Source organism: Chenopodium album, chromosome 7 (assembly GCF_948465745.1).
Source record: "Chenopodium album chromosome 7, dcCheAlbu1.1, whole genome shotgun sequence".
NCBI lineage: Eukaryota > Viridiplantae > Streptophyta > Magnoliopsida > Caryophyllales > Amaranthaceae > Chenopodium > Chenopodium album.
In genome coordinates, this window is record NC_137840.1 from 73,262,663 (window position 1) to 73,286,632 (window position 23,970).

The 23,970-nt window shown below is 36.5% G+C and overlaps 3 protein-coding genes and 2 pseudogenes across 6 annotated transcripts; 4 read left to right on the forward strand and 1 right to left on the reverse strand.

Moving 5' to 3' along the window:
• The first annotated feature begins 498 nt into the window (after positions 1-498).
• LOC145639495 (uncharacterized) lies at positions 499-3,714 on the forward strand (annotated as a pseudogene). Its single transcript, XR_014114891.1, has 2 exons — positions 499-2,208; positions 2,239-3,714. The product of XR_014114891.1 is annotated as an uncharacterized LOC145639495 (transcript).
• A 155-nt stretch (positions 3,715-3,869) lies between these two features.
• LOC145639494 (protein ASPARTIC PROTEASE IN GUARD CELL 1-like) lies at positions 3,870-5,846 on the forward strand. The gene has a single exon (XM_081690750.1). The coding sequence runs from the start codon at positions 4,002-4,004 to the stop codon at positions 5,475-5,477; it is 1,476 nt and encodes a 491-aa protein (XP_081546876.1). The 5' UTR covers positions 3,870-4,001; the 3' UTR covers positions 5,478-5,846.
• Positions 5,847-8,970: 3,124 nt separating this feature from the next.
• On the forward strand, positions 8,971-11,336 carry LOC145639496 (small ribosomal subunit protein uS13z/uS13y/uS13x-like). The gene is made up of 4 exons (XM_081690751.1): positions 8,971-9,131; positions 9,262-9,422; positions 10,653-10,841; positions 10,980-11,336. The coding sequence occupies exons 1-4, from the start codon at positions 9,129-9,131 to the stop codon at positions 11,083-11,085; spliced, it is 459 nt and encodes a 152-aa protein (XP_081546877.1). The 5' UTR covers positions 8,971-9,128; the 3' UTR covers positions 11,086-11,336.
• A 6,705-nt stretch (positions 11,337-18,041) lies between these two features.
• On the forward strand, positions 18,042-20,346 carry LOC145638472 (uncharacterized; annotated as a pseudogene). Of its 2 annotated transcripts, none has more exons than XR_014114662.1 (2): positions 18,042-18,156; positions 19,084-20,346. The product of XR_014114662.1 is annotated as an uncharacterized LOC145638472, transcript variant X1 (transcript). The 2 variants fall into 2 exon arrangements; XR_014114663.1 differs by having other exon boundaries at positions 18,061-18,156; positions 19,119-20,346.
• A 1,092-nt stretch (positions 20,347-21,438) lies between these two features.
• LOC145638473 (pentatricopeptide repeat-containing protein At3g50420-like) lies at positions 21,439-23,748 on the reverse strand. The gene has a single exon (XM_081689437.1). The coding sequence runs from the start codon at positions 23,746-23,748 to the stop codon at positions 21,649-21,651; it is 2,100 nt and encodes a 699-aa protein (XP_081545563.1). The 3' UTR covers positions 21,439-21,648.
• Positions 23,749-23,970: the final 222 nt, after the last annotated feature.

Below are 23,970 nucleotides of genomic sequence, written 5' to 3' on the forward strand. Positions count from 1 at the left end.
ATAAATAGTCTACTTACCTTTCAGATGGATTTAATTAACTCCAAAACTTATGTTATTTGTGCAATACGGGCCTTAGCCAAATTGTTCAACTAACATCTTAATAGAAAGATGAAAATGTATCCAGTAACGTGTTTTGAAGTTACATCAGTAAACTTTAAATGAATTATATTTGTGTTGTTTAAAAATTTGGTGGTTAATTTAATTGGTTCACTTTCTCTTTTTTTTTTTTTGTTGGGAATTTAATTGGTTCACTTGGCTTGTTTGACACCTCGACAAACTTTTTCAGCAGATAATAGTTAATCTAATTAGGATAACATTACTCAAAAGTTGCAAATTAAACATTGAAATAACCTCATTGTATTGGTCGAACATCGAACTTGTAACTTTTCAACAAAGGATTTTTTTATGCATAGATAGATCCCTCTTACTTTATTTAGCATTGCTTTGATTTTGGATCGAACCCGGTTGATACGCTATAAATGCAAGAGCAACCAAACAACACCATATCATGAATGATTTTCTTTTTTCTTTTTCTTTTTCTTTTTTTTTTTTTTTTTAATTTGTTACCATGCTAACATCTAAACATCATCAATTCATAAACTCCTGTAACTGCAATCTGCAATTCTGCACACCCCTTGAGGCCTTCATTATTGAACAACATTTGCAAACCGCTTTGCTGTTCTTGTAAACCACTCTCCATTTTCTCCGGTAAGTGCCCTCCTAGGTTGCACGGAAACGGAAAACGGAAACGGAGACGGGAAACGGAAATTTTAAAATTATGGGAAACGGAGACACATTAAAAATACATAAATAAATACATTTAATCAGAATAAAATACCAAATAAACTTGCAAAAAAATAAAAACAAACAGATACTTCGTTTGGTAAATTGCAAGAACTCCCTTTTTTCCAAATTAAATACAAGAAAAACATCAAATTAGTGAAATCGTTCGGTGGTAGTTAGATCGACTTTGTTCTAGCTAGGCGGTGATGGCAGCAACATGGATCTCCAAAGCATGGAAAAGACAATTATAAAAACAACTCAAATAACTATGCTGCTTGACTGCTAGTAATTTGTGAATATAAGGGTTTAATTGGTTTTTTTTAAAGGGGAAACGCTTATTTATATCCTTAATTAAGTTTCCCACGGGTTTTCGAACCGTTAAATTATGCGAGATGCTTCACAAAGCAAGGAAACTCCCTGAGCCGTTTCGAAACGGGTTTTGAACGTAAGAGGTTTCGGAAACGATACGTGGCTAAAATTAAGAGTTTCCGTGCTTCATTGGTGCCCTCCTTCACTCTTTACTTCGAATCGAATTAACGTTTATTGAAATATTCTAATCATTTAGAGGAGAAGTTTAATTTCAATTTTGTATGTGAAACAAATTGTGTTAATTGATGATTGTTTATTGTTCAATTCCAGTTAATTTTATTGAGTTATTATTGGTTGATGGGTTTTTGTGAAATCATTTTTGTTGAAGTTCTAATTTATGCATGACTAATTCTATAATATTTTTAAAGAATTATGCAATATGGGGATGTGATTTTGGGGCAAAAGTTTGGTCCTTTATATGAATAATCTATGATTAGTAGACATTTTCACTTACTAATGATCGTTATCTTACTCATTAGGTTATTTTATTTGAATTTATGTTTTGATTTGTTGTTTGTAAGTTTAGCCTTTCAATGGATTAAGGTTGAGGTCCCTTTATTGCCTTTTCCAGGTTCTGTGTAGTTCAGTAGTTGCTATCACTCTGAATTTGACTGTAAATATGAAACAGTTGGGTGTTATAGCTGTAAAAGAATCAAATCTTTTAGGTTTGAAGTGTATGGAAGGAGTGTTTGTCTAGTGCCTTGCCATTGCTCTTCGATTGTGGGTATGCATTTGCAAAATTTGATAGCAATCGAAGATGTTATTCGTTGTAATTTCGTGAGATAAACAAAACTGTGCACCCTAACAAGCTTAGGGTATTGCTAATGGGATCATTCTCTTTTTGGCGAGTATTAATTCTTTGTGAGATTGCTACTTGTTTGCTTCGTTTGTTTTTGTATGTTTGAAGCCAGTCTAAATCGAAGTTATACTACTGCATGATTTATTTAATTTTTGTCTTTCGTCATAGAATATGGGAGGATACAAACCACCCAAGAAGCAGAAGAATCACTGCTATCAGCGAGGTGAACAACCTGCTCCTGCAATTCAGCTTGCTATGTGGGATTTTGGACAATGTGATGCAAAGAGGTGGGATTTTGGACAATGTGATGCAAAGAGGTGTACAGGACGGAAGCTGGCTTAGGTTTAATTTGTTAAAAGAATTGCGTGCGAATGCTGGATTTGGAGGCCTTGGTTTGATCCCTGTTGGGACTCACTGTGTATCAAGAGCAGACTATGCTTTGATCAAGCAGAGAGGATTGGCTGTCGTGGACTGCTCATGGCGCCGATTGACTGATGTTCCATTTGCTATCGGTTATAACCATGGTTGGTAGTAGCAAATATGGTGAATTATGGCCGGCCATGTGAGCTATATCTTGTGTGGAAGCATTAGCTGCTGCGCTGTTGATATGTGGTGAAGAGGAGACGGCACATTTGTTGCTGGGGAAGTTCAAAGTGGGGGCATGCGTTCTTGTCACTTGACAAGGAGCTCCTTAAAGCTTATTCTGAATGCAAAGATAGTGCTGAGATAATTTCAGCTCAGAATGCTTGGATATCCAAACAACAAAACCTACATGCTTATAATATTCTACAAGATGAATTCTTGAGTGATGAAGAAGACAATTCAGATGATTCTGATGACAGGCTCCCATCATTGGAAATGAATTTTAATCATCTAAAGTTAGAGGAGGCTGAAGAGGAAAGTGAATCAGATGAGAGTGAAGAATAAGGTAGATTAAGAGGCTACAAATTTGCTCTGTTAATCAAGATCAGGTGATAAACCAAGAATGAAACTTGCCTATAACATGCCGCTGCTGAATTGCTAAGCTATAACATGCTGCCGCTGAGCTGCTGTAGTCTACAGGCGAATTGAACTCAGTAGAAGGCTTGGGGCCTCGGGCATACGGATAATGTTTTTAATCACTGGATATATATATATATATGCACCGTTTTGCAGGCATTTGATCTTTAGTATTTTGGATAACTCGACTCCCACAATTTTACAAATTGCTCTATAATTTTGTAAGTTTGGTCCAAGGATATTTGAGGATTTAGTGTATGTACTAATGTACCATGTGGACATTGAACTTGGATTTTCTTCATGTGTACCATTGTACCATGTGGACATTCAGCACATGCACTCAAAACACTACTTAAGTACTTAGTGAAAAGTCGTCAATTTTATAACCCTATTGCCACATATCATAGAAAACTTTGATTGCATTTTCACTATCTTAAACTTTAGAGTAACCAGAAATCAGAAATCATTTCAGTCCACAGAAACATATTATTTTTCACATACCCTGATATAATACAATTCCAAGTGTACTCATCTAGTATAAGCACATTTCCAAACACAGAATTTAAATCCACAAAATTAGAAAACAAACAAACCAAAGCACCTGCACATCAAACATTGACGAAGTAACCCATGTAACCGGTCTCGGGCAGCAGAAGCTATGGAAAGGAATGGTTTATGGTAAGTGAATGTTGTTAAGGATGTTAAGATGTCTTTGAACTTTGTTAAGTGATGGTAAGTGAACGGTGTAGCGGATAGTAAGTAGCAGCAAAAGAAAATGGATGAATGAATTTCTCCCAACCGACAGACTTTTCAAGGAAAAGGGACCTACTTTTCTTTTTCAAAAATTAATTTGTATGTTTTCTTTTCATTCATCTATCATCTCCACCTTCCCCTCTTTTATTATTTTGTTTTCTTCCCAACAATCCTGACGTGATTTCCTCCTTCCCTCCTTTAATCCTCTCATCTTTCCTTCAATATAACCCCTAACCCCCCATTATCTTATCTATCTTCTTCTCCCTCACTCTTTTTCTTTCACTTTAAAATATTAAAAATGGCTAAAGATTGTTGTACCACTACTACTACCATTCTCACTCTCTCTATCCTCCTCCTCCTCTTCCCTTCCCTTTCTACCTCCTCCACCTTTACTTACAACTCTATCGATGTCTCCGCCTCGCTCCGCTCCACCCTCAACCTCTTCTCCGCCGACAACGCCCAGCTTACTCAACAAATACATGAGGAGCAGCAGCATAGGCCCAACAAACATAACGACGGCACACTGTCTGTCGAAATCCACCCACGAATCTCCCTCCACGCCCACCACTACACAGACTACAAGCAGCTCGTACAATCCCGCCTCGCGCGTGATTCCGCACATGTCAATTCACTAGTTTCCAAGGCGGAGTTTAAGCTCCGAGGCATCTCTCGCTCGGAACTTAAACCAATGGACGCTGCCCTTGCCGCGGAAGACCTCGAGGCACCGGTATCCTCCGGGACCAGCCTCGGCTCCGGCGAGTACTTCTCACGCGTCGGTGTAGGCTCCCCTTCAAAGGATTACTTCATGGTTATTGACACAGGCAGTGACGTCAGCTGGCTCCAATGTCAACCCTGCTCCGACTGCTACCAGCAAAGCGACCCAATCTACACCCCTTCATCCTCCTCCACATACTCCCCTCTCACGTGCAGCACACGTGAATGCTCCACCCTCGAGGTCAGCGCGTGCCGCAACAGCGCGTGTCTCTACCAGGTCTCCTACGGCGACGGGTCCTACACCGTCGGTGAATTCGTCACCGAAACGGTGTCGTTCGGCACCTCAGGGAAAATCCCAAAGGTAGCAATAGGATGCGGCCACGACAACGAAGGACTCTTCGTAGGTGCTGCCGGGCTTCTCGGGCTCGGTGGTGGCCCGCTCTCATTACCCTCACAAATCAAGGCCACCTCCTTCTCATACTGCTTAGTCGACCGTGACTCCCCCAAATCCTCCTCACTCGAGTTCAACTCGGCCAAACCAGCAGACTGCGTAACAGCACCGCTTATCAAAAACAACAAACTCAACACATTCTACTACGTTGGACTCAGTGGGTTCAGCGTAGGTGGTCAGCAGATCTCCATCCCACCAACATTATTCGATGTAGACGAGTCGGGTTCAGGTGGAGTCATCGTTGATTCAGGCACAGCCGTAACTCGGCTACCAACTCAAGCCTACAATTCGCTTCGAACCGCATTCACTAGGCTAACACCGCACCTTAAGTCAACAACGGGAGTAGCACTCTTTGATACTTGTTACGATTTCTCGTCGATGAGTAGCGTTAAAGTTCCGACGGTTGCTTTCCACTTCGCCGGCGGTCAGTCTCTCGATTTACCGGCGAAGAATTACTTGATTCCGGTGGACTCAGCAGGAACGTATTGCTTTGCGTTTGCTGAAACGACGTCGTCTATGTCTATAATAGGGAATGTACAACAACAAGGGATACGTGTTCATTACGATCTAGCTAGATCTCAAGTTGCTTTTTCGCCGAATAATTGCTAACGAACGTTATGAAAAGTTAGATGATTAAATTAATAATTAAAATTAAATGTTATTGGGAGATGTACAATTACGATTGTATCCTTAGGGGGGGAATTGAAAAAGAAGAGGAATTAGATTCCCTGGTGGTTGGGTAAGTGTGATTAAAGTAGGGAGGGGCCCACGTTGAATAAGTGTTAGTGAAATGTGGGTCCCAATGCATGCAAATTGACGGGTTGGTTTGTTGTTAATTGAATGTAACAAGTACTGTACTCCTACTTGCTAAGTTGCTCGTGTAGTAATTGTCCAGTAGTATTATTGACTGTACTGTCACTGTTTAGTGTTTTTATTTTTGAGTTAATTATATACTTTTAAGCTTAAAATTCTCTGTTATATTTTTGTCATTCATTAGATTTATTCTAATTAGAATAGTATCAGATTGTTTTTTAGTAGAATTTCATATTTGTATCATCCTTATCCTTACAGTGATATGGGTGGTAACTAGTTAAAGTTTGAAATTTCACTATTCCCACCAAATTCAGCCTAAATGCACTCCAAATGCTTGTGAAATTGCTGCTGAGTCCGTAATACGGAGTAGTGAACAAAGGCCTTGCTCAGTTGCTCTAAAGGCATGTTCTCATACGTTGAAATTCAGTTCAGCTCAGCTTAGCTCAGCTCCTAAATTCCTTCTCTTATAAAATATTCATTTCAGTTCAGTTCAGTTCAGCTAAGTTCAGTCAATGAGAACAGACCCTTATTCTGGACAAATTGTGGCATTATAACTTAGAAGATGTGTGACTTTTATGGTATAGTCTTCATTTAAGTGTCAATCACCTCCTTTTGAGTTTGGACTGAATATTGTCTATGGACTATGGTATCTTGTATCCTCAACATGCTTAAGTGCTTCTAGAGTTCTAGCCCAGGAGTCAACTGATTTTTGGTCTACTACTATATTGTTGACATAAAATTAGATTCTTGCTTTCCTCACCAAAAAAAAAAAAAAATGAAAAGAGTACTTTGGATTGGCAAAGTGAAAACTTATGTAAAGATAGAATTCCATGCCAATTTGTTTTTTTTTTTTTTATTTTATTTATTTTTTTTTTTTTCATAATTTCCATATCATTTGAAACACTGTTATCAATGTATCATACTTGAATTGTTGATTTGTCATTCATTCTCATTTTGTTCAACCTATGGATGTTAGACTTGCATGACAATGCTTAAACTGAAATGAACTAAATTGTTTACGAGAGAAGGAAGTTAGAAACTGAACTGAATGTGAAAAGAACCGGTCCTAAGTCCAAAGGTTGTTGAACTATATGGGCAATAAAACTAAAGGTCATGTTTTGGAATAAGGGAGGTAAACATGTTGAGAGTAAGCTATTGGCTCCCATAAATCAATATAATTCATGTGTATCCAATATTAAAACCGACGATATCTAAAAATGATCCACAAGTTTACTAACTATAATTTAGACTACCCAATTCATTCCCCAAATTAACGAATTTCGTTTATCTGCAGGTATTTTGGTCTTTTCAGATGACATTGTAAGGGTACGTACATGCGTCATTTGTCATGGATGGCCAACTAACTACTGTTGCAGCAGTAATTGAAGCTATGGGCAAGGGTCTAACGGAGCAATAACGGAGCAATTGCAAGTTGTGCATAGTGAGCTGTCAAAATACTTGAACTAAGGGCCTGTTCCGATTGACTGAACTCAGCTGAACTGAACTGAACTTATTAATTAGTGATTTTTAACTACGGATTAGTGGTCTTTGATTATTTATTGATTATTTATTACTATACATATGTGTATATACAAATGTACATATTATTATTAATATTATTAATTATTGATGATTATTATTATTATTATTTATTGATTATTATTATTATTATTATTATTATTATTTATTGATGATTATTATTATTATTTATTGATTATTATTATTATTAGTATTATTATTTCAATTATTATTGTTATTATTATTATTATTTATTTATTATTATTATTATTATTGTTGTTGTTGTTGTTGTTGTTGTTGTTGTTGCTGCTGCTGCTGCTGCTGCTGCATGAACTTGTATTTTCCACTACTCTTTTAATATCAATTGTTACAAAAATAACACTACAATGTTCTTTAAAAAAAAAACACTACAATGACCATTTTGATATGACCACATAAACATAAAGTCATAAACCATATAGTTTACCATTACATTGTTTCTATGAGTTACACTACAATCATGGAATACATAAAAGAACAAACCAACTAAACAATCGTTACTCAAAGCCATGCAACCCGAACAAACACAAACAAAAAACATCGAAATCAAGACGTCATTTCAGCTATTAGGGCAACTAGTATGTTTAAATATGTGTTTGTGATTTTTGTAACTTGTACAATGTCTTCCACATTCAAAAATACTTTCTTTTGGGTATTCCATCTATTATGACATTGACATACTCTAATAGGCATTAAAGCAATAAATTAGAGTATTCTAGACATGTCTAACCAAGATGTCTCTGATTAAATTTAGATCAATTAATGTAGTTTAAATCTAGCCTCCAAACTGGTTCGATTTTGGGTCTAGTCAAGTTCAATTTGAGTTTATGTATTGTCCATCCGAGTGCAGTTCAAGTTCAATTCAATTCAAATTCAAAATGGATTCAATTTTCGATTTAGGTTGTATCAAGTCGGGTTTGGAACGGGTTAATAACTAGTAAATTCAAGTTTGATTTTTTTTTTTTTGTTATTTTTGTTATTTTTATTTTTAAAAAAGTTTGTGTTGGTTAATTCTCTCCGATAGGATAATATGTAAATCGAGTCATTCTTGATTTTTTGCCAAGTCTAAGGGCCTGTTTAATTCAGCTTAATTTCAGTTCAGTTTAGTTCAGTCCAGCTCCTAATTTCTTTCTCTCATAAAATATTTATTTCAGCTCAAATAGTTCAGTTCAGTTCAGTTAATATGAATAGGCCCTAAGTCAAATCAATATCTACCTATTCAAGTTGAACTTAGATAAATATGCATCAAATATTCAAATCAAGTAGATATGCCATTTAGGTTGGTCGGGTCCGATCGAGTTCAGGTCGGGTCACAGGTTATTTTGTGTCTAGTCAACCATAACTCAAAGTTTCGAGTTCGGATCAACCTTATGGGTTTAAAGCATTTTTTTTTAATTTAATTTAGTTTTTAGATATTTATAATTTTTTAAGCCTACTTTGCTATTTTCCTTTCAATTTTTTAAACAATTATTCTTACCAATATTATTTTTAGCTTACATACATACTACGGAATAGGGAATATAAATCGTCACCGAACACATCAATTAACCCTTTTTTTTTTTTTAAAGTGATAATTAGTTAATTACAATAGGACAAGTCGTTACTTGAAATAAGGATATTAGTATATTACGAGTAATATCATCCAAGCCCAATGTGTGTATGTATATTAAAGCCCAACCTATTACAACCCATCCCAAAAATCCAATAAGCCAAACCCATATTTAAAACGACGTCGTTTGTTAACTATACTAGGGTTTTGGCATCATAAAACCATAACCCTAAAAATTCACAGATATAATCTCACTTCTGCATTTTTGGCCTCCACCACCAAAGTGAGAGAGAGAGAAAGTAGCCGCTTCGGAGCTTCATACTCAAAATCAATCTGCAAAAATGGTGCGATCTCTTACTTTCTCTCTCCTATTTCTTCGATACTTTGATAAAATTTCTTAATTTTGTAATTTAATCTGTATTATACGTTGATTAATTGATTTGGGGTTTAATTTTTTGTTAAATTTATGAACAGTCTTTGGTGGCGAATGAAGAGTTCCAGCACATTCTGCGTTTGTTGAACACTAACGTTGATGGGAAGCAGAAGATCATGTTTGCCATGACTTCTATCAAGGGTATTGGTCGTCGTTACGCCAACATTTGCTGCAAGAAGGCTGACATCGACATGAACAAAAGGTATAATTTTTATGGGTTTTAATGTATGGTTTTGATTTTATTGATTTATTTATCTTAGGATTTGATGATGTTTATTTTATGGGTTTTGTTTCGATTTCTGGGTGCTTCATTTTTTAGGGTAATTGTTTATGTTTTGTGCTTATCTGTTGGCTTAATTATTCTTAGTTTTGTGATTGTGGTTTCAGACTTTTGTAAATTTGATTTAATTGGATGCATTGAGGTTTTAAATTTACCAATATTTTGTTTGGAACTTAGATTATCGAGTGTGATTAAGATGCATGATCTATAATTGAGCTGGGGTAATTGTTATCTGTTATTTCCAGTTTTCAAGAACTGTTCGGATTTCAGGTTTTCAGATTTTGAGAATTGATACTAGTTAACACTTAACAGTGTATTGAAATGGTTATGGAGTGTGTTTAGTGTTAAAATGCTTGATGTTTACATCTGTTTGATTGCTGTGCCATGAATGTTTTGGTAAAATGAGTTTGTTTAATGTTAAAGAAATATGTTCAATTAATTGGCTTTATACATGACCAATGTTAGTCTGAAATTGCTAATACATGTGTGTGATATATTAGTGTCTTTTGGAGAATTCTATCCAAGCTCTTGATAGTTAGTAGAATCACATATCTAATCTGAATTGGTCTATTTTGAGATTTTAGCATGTAATTTTGTATTAGTCACCACACTTTAGTAGTTCCTTTTCCCATCAATTACTTAATGATTGGTCTATTGCCAAGGGTACATAGAACATTTAGACTTGACAATGCAGAACTATCAATATCAGCAATTATATATTAGAGTAAATTTAAAAAGTTTTTTTTTTTTTTTTTTTTTTTTTTTTTTTTTTTGGGAAAATATACTTAAAGATAAAATTTCATGCCGCCATATATAGTACAGTCAAAGTGTGGTGCGTGAATAGTTCATAGAAGTAAATTGTTGCTAGTTATTTGGGATGGATGGAGGAGTACTTGCCAATTATTCACAAATTTGATGGTTTCTTGTATGCTGTTTACCTGTATGCGGTATTGGTTTTGGGGTTCCAACCTGTGGTTTTGTAATTTTTCCATTTCGGGTTGTTCAAATTATACCTCTGTTGACTTGTTTTGACACTATGCCTTCTATACATATGGTAGAATTTCTTTCTGTGCAAGAACTGTTAGTTTACCAATCTCTTGTTATTGTTTTCTTAGTTGGAAGTTTGCCTTAATATCTAAAATTTTGCTTCAGGGCTGGTGAGCTGACCACCACAGAGCTAGACAATTTGATGACAGTTGTCGCTAACCCTAGGCAATTCAAGGTCCCAGACTGGTTCCTCAATAGGCAAAAGGACTACAAGGATGGCCGATACAGCCAGGTTGTTTCTAATCAGCTTGACATGAAACTCAGGGACGATCTTGAGCGTCTTAAGAAAATCAGGTGTGTTTTTGTATATGATCCTTGCTTAACACTAATCCATACTGCCAAAGTCACAATATTGATTCTGTACTATAATTCGGTCAATCCCTTGAACTAATATTGGTTACTGCTGGCTTTGTTGAATGTTGTCATTGACAGGAATCACCGTGGTCTCCGTCATTACTGGGGTTTGAGGGTTCGTGGGCAACACACCAAGACTACTGGACGTAGGGGAAAGACTGTTGGTGTCTCAAAGAAGCGTTAAGGATTTGTCTTTGTTTCTCTATGCATGGTTTTATCACAAAAATGTTTCTGTTTTTATGGATGAAAGCCTAGTAAAAGATTGACTAAGTAATGCTTTTTGGCCAATTCAGGCATTTTATGTTATTTTTGTAGATCATAGCTTCCGACTCTTCGATGCTTTATTTGAGAGTATGTGGTTGCAGACTTCGTGTTAGTAGTGAGGAAAATATTTGATGGATTTATTTTAAAGTGAGTTCAGACTGCCTTAATTTTTATTTTTTGTTAGATTAATTATTACATCTAGTCCTGAATATTGTTTTGTTTCATAAAACGGAGAATCGATAGACTCGTTGCCTTTTGTTACTTGGGTGGTGGTAATGGTGTTGGTGTTGGGTTTATCCAAGTTCACAAAGTATAACACATTAGTGCTCACTAGTTGGAAATTTATTGAATGATAGTCAGAACTTGGAAGCCTATAAATATGGCTCCATGCACTCGAATTCAATGTGCATTCCTACGCAACACTAGGGATAAGTTACTACATGATTTTGTAGATGGGTAAATTGAATGTTGAGATTTTGTACTTATGAGTATTTTGGTTATTCTCGTAATCTTGTTAGATCCTAACCACAGTATATTTGTATATCACCTTATTGAGACTAATTTCTAAAATACTTCGTGCCTTCGTGGATAGTTGTTTTTTCTCACACAGTGTGGTCAATAATAGGCTAACTGGTGGTAGTGGTACATACTACATATGATCAGATTGAACCTTCAAATCAGACTAGGTGAAGAGGGCAAGAGCTAAACTCCCCTATGTTTATTCAATTAGGGTTTTTCTCAAAGTTATCAGTTAATTCAACCTTTCAGCAAGTTGCAAAATTGTTGAGTTGTCAATTCGGGTAAACGGGTCGGGTAAGAGTGGGTAGGGTCAACACGGGTCGGGTCAATTTGGATTAATTCCATAACCTATGCGGGTCGGGTTTAGGTTGCGTCATGCTTGAGTCGGGTCATACTTCTTATCGTGTTTGGGTCGGGTTAATAACATGTCGGGTGAACAACAGGTCGGGTTTTCACGGGTTAAAATGGGTCAGAGTAATTCTCGAGTTCGATTCGGGTTCGGTTCAAGTCAATAGTTTGCGGGCTAGAATCAAGTCGGGTCATTCTCGGGTTTGAGTCGGGTTCGGTTCAAGTCATAAATTTGAGGATTGTAATGAGGTCGGATCATTCTCGGGTTCAAGTCGGGTTCGGTTCAAGACAATAATTTGCGGGTTATAATCAGGTTGGGTTATTTCCAAGTCGGGTCATTCTCGGATTCAAGTCGGGTTATGTTGTCGGGTCATTTTCAAGTCAGGTCATATTCGGGTTCAACTAACTATAAATAGAAAATTATCATTTTTATCAAGCTAATTATTTCCTTTGACTTTAATATATATGACAAAATACTAGGGAACTATAGTCTGTAATTTAGGAAGATAATTATATCCTTTGACCATACAACAAATATATACTATATTTAACTCTTAAATTTGAGGATGATGCTTCTTTCTTTTGCTGGCCTGGACCAGCTTGGTCTCCCTAGACAAAATGCTTCAATCAACAATAATAAGGTGGTCTAAATTGCATTTAAAATGATTTGAAATCGGGTCCGGAACAATTTTGGTTGAATTTAGGTTGGGTCAATAACAAGTCGTGTTAATTTCGAGTCGGGTTAGTAACAAATCGGGTTGAATTTTTGAGTCGGGTAAGTATTAGGTATATTAAAATTCGGGTAGGGTCAATAACAAGTCGGGTTGAATTTGGGTCAGGTCAATAACAAGTCGGGTTGATTTCGGGTCGGGTTTGTAACAGGTTGGGTAAAATTCGGGTCGGGTTAGGAAAAGGTCGGGCAGAATTCGGGTTAGGTTAGGAACAAGTCGGATTAAATTCGGGTTTTGACGGGTTAAAACAAATTAGGGTCAATTTCAGTTCAATTTGGGTTCGGTGCAAGTTAATTAAATTGGCCGTTGTAAACCGCTAAATCGGTGCAATTTGTAAACCAGTAAATTGGTCGTTTAACAGCAAATTGGATGGTTCCACACACCCAATTGGACTCCCGTCGGGTACTAAGGACCATGGTAAACATTTCAGCAATTTTTATTTCCGGACAAAAAAAAAGTCAAAAAAATCCAAATTTGAAGACTAATAACCACATTTTTTTGAGAAATTTTGGAGGTTTCAGAGCCCGGTGTCGAAAAGTCTTGAAATTCTATGGGATACATCTCGGGGTCATATAATGCCGTTTGGAACCATATATGATCATTATTTGTTGTCATACATGTTCGTGGTAGGCATGAATTAATAAAATCGGTGCAAGTTGTAAACCAGTAAATTGGCCGTTTAACAGCAAATTGGATAGTTTCACACACCCAATTGGACTCCCCGAATGTATACGGGACAATGTTAAACATTTCGGCAATTTTTATTTCCGGGCGAAAAAAGTCAAAAAATTCCAAAATTGAAGACAAATAAATCCACGTCTTTTGAAAATTTTTTGGGGGGGGGAATAGTGTAGAAAAGTCTTGATATTTTAGGGGATACATCTCGGGGTCATATATTGCCGTTTAGAACCATATATGATCATTATATGTTGTCATAAATGTTTGTACTATATTTGAGTTAATGAAATCCGTGCAAGTTGTAAACCGTTAAATTGGTCGTTTAAAGGAAAATTGGATGGTTCCACCAACCCAATTGGACTCCCGGAGGTTATTAGGAACCATGGTAAACATTTCGGCAAATTTTATTTCCGGGCGAAAAAAAGTAAAAAAAAATTACAAAATTGAAGACTAATATCCACACTTTTTGAGAAATTTTGGAGGTTTCGGGTCCGGTGTCGAAAAGTCTTGCAATTCTAGGGAATACATCTCGGGGTCATATAATGCCGTTTGGAATCATATATGATCATTATTTGTTCTCATAAATGTTCGTGGTAGGCTTGAGTTAATGAAATCGATGCAAGTTGTAAACCGGTAAATTGGTCGTTTAAAGGCAAATTGTATATCTCACCCACCCAATGGGATTCCCGGACGGTATTAGGGATCATGGTAAATAATTCGGCAATTTTTATTTACGAGCGAAAAAAGTCAAAAATTACAAAATTGAAGGCTAGTATCCACGCTTTTTGAGAAATTTTGAAGGATTTAGGGCTCAATGTCGAAAATTCTTGAAATTCTAGGAGATACATTGCGGGGTCATATAATGCCGTTTTGAGCCATTTATGATCATTATATTTTGTCATAAATGTTCGTGGTAGGCTTGATTTAATGAAATCGGTGCAAATTGTAAACCGGTACATTGACCATTTAAAGGCAAATTGGATAGTTCAACCCACCCAATTAGTCTCCCGGAGGGTATTGGAGTCCATGGTAAAAATTTCGGTAATTTTTAAATCCGGACGAAAAAAAGTAAAAAATTACAAAATTGAAGGCTTATATCCACACTTTTTGAGAAATTTCGAATGTTTCGGGACACGATGTCGAAATGCCTTGAGATTTTAGGGAATACATCTTGGGGGTCATTTAATGACGTTGAGAACCACATTTGATCATTAAATGTTGTCATAAATGTTCGTGGTAGGCTTGATTTAATGAAATCGGTGCAAGTTATAAACTGGTAAATAGGCCGTTTAAAGGCAAATTGGATCGTTCCGCCCACCCAATTGGACTCCCGGAGGGTAATAGGAACCATGGTAAACATTTCGTTTTTGGGCAAAAAAAGTAAAAAAAAATACAAAATTGAAGGCTAAGATCCACATTTTTAAGAAATTTGCAGGTTTCGAGGTCCGGTGTCGAAAAGTCTTTAAATTTTAGGGGATACATCTCGGGGTCATATAATGCCGTTTGGAACCATTTATGATCATTATATGTTGTCATAAATGTTCGTGGTAGGATTGATTTAATGAAATCGGTGCAAGTTGTGAACCAGTAAATTGGCCGTTTAAAGGCAAATTAGATAGTTCAACTCACCCAATTGGACTTCCGGAGGGTATTAGGAACCATGGTAAACAATTCGGCAATTTTTATTTTCGAACGAAAAAAGTCAAAAAATTCCAAAATTGAAGGCTAATATCCACACTTTTTGAGAAATTTTGGAGATTTCGGGGGCCGGTGTCGAAAAGTCTTGAAATTCTAGGGGATATATCTCGGGGTCATATAATGTCGTTTGGAACAATTTATGATCATTATTTGTTGTCATAAATGTTCGTGGTAGGCTTGAGTTAATGAAATCGGTGTAAGTTGTTAACCCGTAAATTGGTCGTTTAGAGACAAATTGGATGGTTCCATCCACCTAATTGGACTCTTGGAGGGTATAAGGACCATTGTAAACATTTCATCAATTTTTATTTTTGGGCGAAAAAAAGTCCAAAAATTCCAAAATTGAAGTCTATATCTACGTTTTGTGAGAAATTTTGAGGTTTCGTAGACCGTTGACGAAAAGACTCGAGATTTTAGGTGATACACCTTTGGGTCATTTAATGCCGTTTGGAACCATATATAATCATTATATGTTGTCATAAATGTTCGTGATATGCTTGAAATAATGAAATCGGTGCAAGTTGTAAATCGGTAAATTTGTCGTTTAAAGGCAAATTGGTTGGTTCCACCTACCCAATTGGACTCTTGGAGGATATTAGGGACTATGGTAAATATTTCGGCAATTTTTATTTCCAGGCGAAAAAAGTCAAAAAATTCAAAAATTGAAGGCTAATATCCACGCTTTTTAGATTGTAGGGGATACATCTCGGGTTATATGACGCGTTTTAGAACCATATATGATCATTACATATTGTCATAAATATTTGTGGTAGACTTGAGTTAATGAAATCGGCGCAAGTTGTAAACCGGTAAATTGGCCGTTTAAAGGCAAATTGGATGGTTCCACCTACCCAATTGGACTCCCAGAGGATATTACAGACCATAGTAAATATTTCGGCAATTTTTATTTTCGGGCCAAAAAAGTCAAAAAATTCATAAATTGAAGGCTATATCTACGCTTTTTGAGTATTTTTGGAGTCTTCGGGCGGCCAAGTGTCTAATAGTCTTGGAATTCTTGGGAATACATCTCGGGGTCATATAATGTCGTTTGGAACCATATATGACCATTATTTGATGTAATAAATGTTCGTGGTAGGCTTGAATTAATGAAATCGGTGCAAGTTGTAAACCGGTAAATTGGTCGTTTAAAGGCAAATTGGATGGTTCCACCCACCCAATTGGATTCCCGGAGAGTATTAAGGACCATGGTAAAAAAAATTGGCATCTTTTATATCCGGGCGAAAAAAAGTCAAAAAATTTCAAAATTGAAGACTAATATCCACGTTTTTTGAGAAATTTCGAATGTTTCGGGGCCCGATTTAGAAAATCATTGAGATTTTAGGGGATACATTTCGGGGTCATATAATGCCGTTTTGAACCATATATGATCATTATATGTTGTCATAAATGATCGTGGTAGGCTTGAGTTAATGAAATCGGTGCAAATTGTAAACCGGTAAATTGGTCGTTTAAAGGCAAATTGGATGGTTCCATCCAGCCAATTGGACTCCCGGAGGGTATTTGCGATCATGGTAAACTTTCGACAATTTTTATTTTTGGGTGAAAAAAGTCGAAAAATTCCGAAATTGAAGACTAATATCCACGCTTTTTGAGAAATTTTGGAGGTTTCGGGTAGAGCTTTCAATTCGGTAAACGGGTCGGGTTTGGGTCGGTGAGAGTGAGTTGGGTTAACTCGGGTCGGATCAATTCGGATTAATTCCATAACTTATGCGGGTCGGGTCAATTTGGATTAATTCCATAAACTATACGGGTCGGTTCAATTTGGATTAATTCCATAAACTATGCGGGTTGGGTTTGGGTTGGGTCATGCTTTAGTCGGGTCTTGATGTGTGAGACAATTGAGATAGCATCACTTTCCAAATTCCAACTGAACCTTTGAGTAGATTAAGTATTCTTCTTTGTTATTCAATGTAAAGTGTATTTTGATTAGAAAACAAATAAGGTGATACTCTCAGTGTTATTTTTAGGGATTCAAAAATCTAACAATTTAATTATAAATATCGATATCGGAATATCATCAAAGAATTTTAATTATAAAAAATGAACTTTATGAAGCAAAGAATAATAGGTTGTTGTTTTTCATGGTTCAATTATAAGGACTTGCTTGCAATTTAAATAAAGTTCCTAGCTACATGCTTACCATTCGAAAACAAAAAATTAAGCAACATGCAAGCAACTTTAGCCCAACCAATCTACATGCTTGATTGAAAAAGAGACAAATAATTTCCACTCATACTGTAACATGTGTATAATTATCTATTATTTTTTCAAATTTTATTTTTTTGTAAACTACAATATGTTGTGACTTACCATTGGAACAACTTGTTGCTTAAAAAGTGTTGTAGCTTAGAAATTGACGTGGACAAGCAAGCTACAAAGCATTGTAGCTTGCCATTGGAGATGTTATAGGATACATTTAATTTAAGACTGTTCCAAATCAAATAAAATTCTCAGTTCTTCACCAATAATTTTACGAAATATAATCACCACAAATACCTTTGATTATTTTTTGAAAGACTATTACCTTTTATTTTATTTTAATATGATAAAGTATATATATTTATGACGATTTAACAAGATTTCACTTTACTATACTTTTTAACGTATAAATCGCAAAAAATCATAATAGAAGTATGTGAAATTTGAGTAACATTTCTAATGTTGCTATTAAAAAAGAATACATGAGACTCGTAGTTTGGAAGTAGTACATGATTTTATTAATTTTATACTCTAAAATATTTTCGATCTTCAAGTATTGTTTTTTAGACGATTAATTAATACAAGTATAATATACAAGTATAATGAATTTGTCACTAAATAAACAAATAAATATTTGAATTTATTTCAAAAAAAATAAAAATAAAATAAATATTTGAATTAGGTTTTGTACCTCTACAATTGCACACCCTTGAGGCCTCACGCCCTCACTACTGATTTACTGAACAAGAATTGCAAACCGCTTTGCTGTTCCTGTAAACCGTTCTCCATTTTCTCCGGTGAGTGCCCTCGTTCACTCTTTATATTTCTCTGTTTTTTTTTTTTTTTTTTTTTTTGTTTTTTTTAATTATAATAAATTCAATGGTCTTTGAATCGAATTAATTTTTATTGGAGTAATATTCTAATCATTTAGATTAGATGATTTAATTTCGTTTTGTATGCGAAGCAAATTGTGTTAGTTGATGATTGTTTATGGTCCCCAAATCATTTTGGGACTAAGGGTTTGTTGTTGATGATGATGATTGTTTATGGTTCAATTCCAGTTATTTTATTGAGTTACTAGTTGATGGGTTTTTATGAAATCATCTTTGTTGAAGTTCTAATTTATGCTTGGCTAGTTTTTGATCTATTTGTAAGAATTATGCAATGTGGAATGTGATTTTGGGGGCAAAAGTTTGGTCCTTTTTATGAATAATCTATGATTAGTAGACATTTTCACTTACTATGATCATTATCTGCTTACTAATTAGGTTTTTTTATTTGAATTTGTGTTTTGATTTGTTGTTTGTAAGTTTGCCAGTTCAATGGATTAAGGTTGAGGTTCTGTTATCGCCTTTTCCGGGTTCTGTGTGTTGCTATTACTCTGAATTTGACTGTAAAGATGAGAACAGTTGGGTATAAGAAGTGTTAATGCATGAAGCGTTAAATCTTGTAGGTTTGAAGTGTAAGGAAGGAGTGTTTGTCTAGTGCCTTGCCATTGCTCTTCGATTGTGTGGTGCATTTGCAGAATTTGATAGCAATCGAAGGTGTTATTCGTAATTTCGTGAGATAAACAAAACTGTACACCCTAACAAGTTTGGGTATTGCTATGGGATCATCATCTTTTTAGCTAGTATTATTTCTTTGTGAGGCTGCTACTTGTTTGCTTCATTTGTTTTTGTATGTTTGAAGGCTTGAAGCCATTCTAACTCGAAGTTATACGGCAGGATATACATTTATTTTTTGTCTTCTGTCATAACAGATGGGAGGACACAAACCACCCAGGAAGCAGAAGAATCACCGCTCCCAGCGAGGTCAACCGAGCTCCAGCAGTGACCCCTCTATGGAGGGCAGTTCTCTCCCAACTGAATATGACTTAGACCAAGAGAGCGAACAACCTACTCCTGCAGTTCAGCTTGCTATGTGGGATTTTGGACAATGTGATGCAAAAAGGTGTACAGGACGGAAGCTGGCTAGGTTTAATTTGTTAAAAGAATTGCGTGTGAATGCTGGGTTTGGGGGCATCGTCTTGAGCCCTGTTGGAACTCACTGTGTATCTAGAGAAGACTATCCTTTGATCAAGCAGAGAGGATTGGCTGTCGTTGACTGCTCATGGCACCGATTGACTGATGTTCCTTTTGCTAAACTCCGTTGTACCGCTCCTCGGTTATTACCATGGTTGGTAGCAGCAAATCCGGTGAATTATGGCAGGCCATGTGAGCTATCTTGTGTAGAAGCATTAGCTGCTGCACTGCTGATCTGTGGTGAAGAGGAGACTGCACATTTGTTGCTGGGGAAGTTCAAGTGGGGCCATGCATTCTTGTCACTTAATAAGGAGCTCCTTAAAGCTTATTCTGAATGCAAAGATAGTGCTGAGATAATTTCAGCTCAGAATGCTTGGATATCCAAACAACAAAACCCACATGCCTCTAATATTCTACAAGATGAAGAAATTAAAGATGAAGCATTGAGTGATGAAGAAGCCAATTCAGATGATTCTGATGACGGGCTTCCGCCACTGGAAAGGAATTTTAATCATATGAAGATAGAGGCTGAAGAGGAAAGTGAATCAGAGGAGAGTGAAGAGTAAGGTAGATTACGAGGCTACAAATTTGCTCTGTTAATCAAGATTAGGTGATAAATCAAGAATGAAATTTGTCTATAACATGCTGCCACTGACCTGATCTATAACATGCTGCTGCTGACCTGTTGATCTGTTACATGCTGCTGCTGACCTGCTGTAGTCTACAGATGAATTGAACTCAGTAGAAAGCTTGGGTCGTCGAGCAGACTGATAATGTTTGTAATCATTGAATGTATGTGCACTGTTTTGCAGGCATTTGATCTTTGGTAGTTTGGTTATCTCGACTCACATGATTTTACAAATTGCTCTACTTGCTCTATAATTTTGTAAGTTTGGTCCAGAAATATTTGAGCATTTAGTGTATGTACCAATGTACCATGGGGGCATTTAGCTTGGTTTTTTTTTTTTTTTTTTTTTTTTTTTTTCATGTGCTACATAGTCTGGAATCAAGTAGGCGTGTAGGCTTAGTTTCATTATATTTTGTTATAAGAAATAAAAATGACTGTTTGGCATTTTCTTGTACTTATATTTCCATGTTTGAAGAGTTTCCGCCTACAAAAATCACGGTTAGCCTTCAATTATATCGTCGTATTGTTACCAGAATGGCTCGCCAACATTAGTCAATTGTAGGTACATAATACATTAATACTGCATACAAAGCAATATGTGATGATCTATTAAAAGAAAAGCAATATGTGATGATATTATCAAAATTTGCTTGTACTACTCTCCAAATATTGGACTAGGAAAAGGGGGATGATTAAAACTTGGAACATGGCACAAATTGAAAACGATCATTTGTCAGCAATGAAACTATATAGTGTGTAAATCAGAGGTCAGTTGCAGACTTGCAGAGGCTGCTATTTTATTTCATCACAGATTTCTGAATTTTTGGATCAGCAGTAATTCTGATTGTTTAGAACCAGAAAACACGGCTCCAAAAGATACTATAAATACAGCATCCCAAATTAGATTCAAATTTATCAATCATGAGTTTACATTCACAGTCAGGATACCTTATAAGTAAAATCTTAGTAAACCGGATGCTAGGTCTGGTATATCGTTTTACAGCTACTTCGTATGTCTTAAGATGGTTATATCCTAATCACGTTCCTCAACACCTAAAATTACATCTCTGAAAGAGAACATAACTGGACCCAATCAGGGAACACTGAAGTTATCACCTACTGTAGTCTACATTCTGTCATGGTGTTTCTTCATTACAGTAAACCATGTTATTAGCTTACGGTTTTTGGTACTACCTAGCCATATAACAATGGCTGCAGCAAGAATGAGCAACCTCATAATGAATTACATAGATTTGACCACTATTGTAGGATTGTTGGACATGGTCAAAATACAGGTCTCAAGATCAGACTTGGTAAATTTATGCACGATCAACAGAGGGTGAAAAGAACCAAAAACTCCTCGCTTACTTTGTTCTTTCCAGATACATGGCAAGGCATAAGTTTCCATAACTCTTTAACTGAAATTGTGGGTGTCCAACACAAAATTCTTGGGGCAAATTGAAGAGTCCAGGTAGCATAATTGTTGTGAATGTGTGGTGCTTCGCCTTTGATATTATGTTTCCCCAAATCAAACTATTGTATCTGCAACATGCTTGTTAAGCCCTCAGGGCCCTTTGATACCCAGATCTCAACAATTATTCTATGCCTGCCTAGTAGACGACGATCCTTATGTATAATAGTTATATACCATCAATATCTTGCCGTAACATCATATTTCCTTGCAGTATCTTTAGCTGAGCCTTTACTTCTTCAATCTTCGGGTGTGATTGATCACCTGATGAGAAAACTTCCAAGCTTTTCACTGTCTCAACCCAGCTCAATCCTGGATCCTTTTCCAACATCATACCTCTTATCCTTTTCCTGACTTCCATGACACCATCCCAACTCCCCACAGAAGCATATAGATTTGAAAGTAAAGTATGAGTTGCACTATCCTGTGCATCAAGTTGTAAAATCTCCCTAGCAGCAAGAAGTCCCATAGACAAATTTTTGTTAGAAACAGCAGAACTCAACACAGTTCTCCACAATGCAAGATGATCCTTGCCAAAATCTGACTCATGAATAATTTCCACTGCCTCTTCTAGCAGCCCTGCTCGACTGAGCAAACTTATCATACAAGCATAGTGCTTAAACCCCGGATATATTCCCTTGTCCTTCATGTAACTCCACAAGCGTTTCCCTCTCTCAACTAAACCACAGTGGCTGCAAGCAGAGAGTAATGAAATAAATGTAACTTGATCTGGTTTCAGACCAAGAATTAGAAACTCATCAAACAGTTTTATTGCCTCCTCAGCCTTCCCATGGTGACTGTAGCTACCTATCATCGAGTTCCAACACTTCAAATCAGGGTATTTGATCTCAGCAAATATTGAATTGGCAGCTCTCAGGTCACCATTTTTGGCATATGCATTGATTAGACTTCCACATACTGCCATCTCAGAATCACACCCAGTTTTTATGGCCAAAGAATGAAGCATTTCGCCTTGATTCAAAGTCGCTAGATCAGCACATGCACTCAAAGCACTACTTAGAGAAAAGTCATCAATTTTATGACCCTGTTGCCACATATTATAGAAAAATTTGATTGCATTTGCACTATCTTCAACTTTAGAGTAACCGGAAATCATTTCAGTCCACAGAACCACATCTTTCTTTGAGATTGTGTGGAAAACCCCTTCAGCAGATTCAACTTTTCCATGTCCAAAGTACATGGAAATCAATGGACTCCCTACAAACACACTTGTATCCAAACCATATACTATGACCTGTGCATGGAGGGCTTCCCCATAGTATAAAAGTGGGCATTCTTGAACGGCAGAGATCAAAGCTGCAAAAGTATATTCATCTGCTTTACGACCAGCATGATGCTGCAGTTGAACAAATAGAGCCATAGCTTTTTCGCCTGCTCTTTTCTCTGCATACCCTGCCATCATCGAGTTCCATGACACAATATCCGGATTCTGGATTCCTTCAAATAAATGGAATGCAGATTGGGTGTCGCCACAGCTAGAGTACATGTCAATCAATGCATTCTGCAGGGGCAAATCTAGGTACGCATCAGTCAAAATAACTTGTGCATGAGCAAGTCGACCAAAAGAATAATCACTCAATCTTGCACAAGCATTCAGTACCATTGAAAACGTAAACTCCGTTGGGATAGCACCACTCCTCAACATCTTTCTAAATAGACATAACCCTTCTGCCATCCTATTGTTTTTCACATACCCTGATATAATACAATTCCAGGAGTACTCATCTTGAATTAGCACATTTCCAAACACTTGATTCACAGAACTTAAATCCCCAAAATTAGAAAAGAAACAAATCAAAGCAGTCTGAACCTGCACATCAAACAACTGACCAGACTTAATAATCAAGCAATGAAGAGCTAACCCATGTAACCGGTCTCGAGAAGCAGAAGCCGACTGCAATAGGCTTATAAACGTTGCCCCATTTGGTGTAAAACATTGAAATCTCATCTGGGAAAACAATCTAAAAGCATAAGAACCCAAATCAAGACGACGGGCAAAGGCCGAAATGATGGAATTATAAGAAATGAAGTTTCTTTGAGGCATTTTATCGAACACAAGGCGGGCATCAAAGACCGAACCGCATTTCGCATACATTGAAAGGATGTTGTTATGGAGGAATGGTTTATGGTAAGTGAATGGTGTTGAGGATGTTAAGATAAGGGCATGGAGTTTCTGGGCTTTCTTAAGTGAAGTAATGGTGGTGCATTTTTGTAGGAGAGAGATTGTAAGAGAAGTAGCTTCATTCATCTGTGAATTACAAGTTTCTGGGTTAACTGCAAGTTCAAGTCTTGACTGTTGAGTGCTTGTTATTTAACCAAAACAAATTGGTTTTTTTGCCCGCCAAAAGTCGTTACAGCAAGGTTGTTAAATACTACGGAGTAACTGTTAAGACTTATAGAGGCTATTTGTCGTACTCCCCCCAATACCTAAATTACATTTTATTTCTTGCAATTATTCCTAGAGAAGTAG